Genomic DNA, 1037 nt, shown 5'->3' with positions numbered 1-1037 from the left:
CCGCCAAGTTTCGGCGGGCGCTGACCCGGGGCCGCCTGCGGGCTCTCTCCCCTCCCCGCAGGCAGCCCGCTGCGCGCCGCCGTCCCGCCCGCCGGGCCATGGACTCGGACGCCAGCCTGGTCTCCAGCCGCCCGTCCTCCCCGGAGCCCGATGACCTCTTCCTCACGGCCAGGAATAAAGGCAGCGGCGGGGGCTTCACGGGCGGCACCGTGTCCAGCTCCACGCAGAGCGACTCCCCGCCGGAGCTGAGCGCCGAGCTGCGCAGCGCCATGAGCGCTGCGGGGGTGGTGGTGGTGGACAAGCTGGGCTTCAAGTCCTCGTCGTCGTCCTCCTCCTCGTCGTCCTCCTCCTCCTCCAAGAAGGACAAGAAGCAGATGACGGAGCCGGAGCTGCAGCAGCTGCGGCTGAAGATCAACAGCCGGGAGCGCAAGCGGATGCACGACCTGAACATCGCCATGGACGGGCTGCGGGAGGTGATGCCCTACGCCCACGGCCCGTCGGTGCGCAAGCTCTCCAAGATCGCCACGCTCCTCCTGGCGCGCAACTACATCCTCATGCTCACCAACTCCCTGGAGGAGATGAAGCGCCTGGTCAGCGAGATCTACGGCGGGCACCACGCCGGCTTCCACCCCGCCGCCTGCCCCGGCGGCATGGGCGCCCACTCCGCCCCGCTGCCCGGCCACCCGGGCCACCCCGCCTCGCACCCCGTCCACCACCCCATCCTGCCCCCCGCCGCCGTCTCCAGCGCCTCCCTGCCCGGCTCCGGCCTCTCGGCCGTCAGCTCCATCCGGCCCCCCCACGGGCTCCTCAAGTCGCCCTCGGCCGCCGCCGCCGCCCCGCTGGGCAGCGGCTTCCAGCACTGGGGGGGGATGCCCTGCCCCTGCAGCATGTGCCAGGTGTCGGCCCCGCCGCACCACCACGTCTCCGGCATGGGCACCGCCAGCCTCCCCAGATTAGCCACCGACACCAAATGAGCCCCTCGGCGGGGCCGCCCCGCCGCGCCCCGCGCCGCCCCGCCACCTCCAGGACCTACGGAC

General features: G+C 73.3%; 1 protein-coding gene across 1 annotated transcript; it reads left to right on the top strand.

The window, feature by feature from the left end:
* Positions 1-54: 54 nt before the first annotated feature.
* OLIG2 (oligodendrocyte lineage transcription factor 2) lies at positions 55-989 on the top strand. Its single transcript, XM_010585253.1, has one exon. The coding sequence runs from the start codon at positions 99-101 to the stop codon at positions 972-974; it is 876 nt and encodes a 291-aa protein (XP_010583555.1). The 5' UTR covers positions 55-98; the 3' UTR covers positions 975-989.
* Positions 990-1037: the final 48 nt, after the last annotated feature.

This window comes from Haliaeetus leucocephalus, unplaced genomic scaffold (genome assembly GCF_000737465.1).
Source record: "Haliaeetus leucocephalus isolate CR32 unplaced genomic scaffold, Haliaeetus_leucocephalus-4.0 Scaffold93, whole genome shotgun sequence".
NCBI classification, from domain to species: Eukaryota; Metazoa; Chordata; class Aves; order Accipitriformes; family Accipitridae; genus Haliaeetus; species Haliaeetus leucocephalus.
Note: the sequence above shows the minus strand (reverse complement) of the source record. Positions and strands in the feature narration are given on the sequence as shown.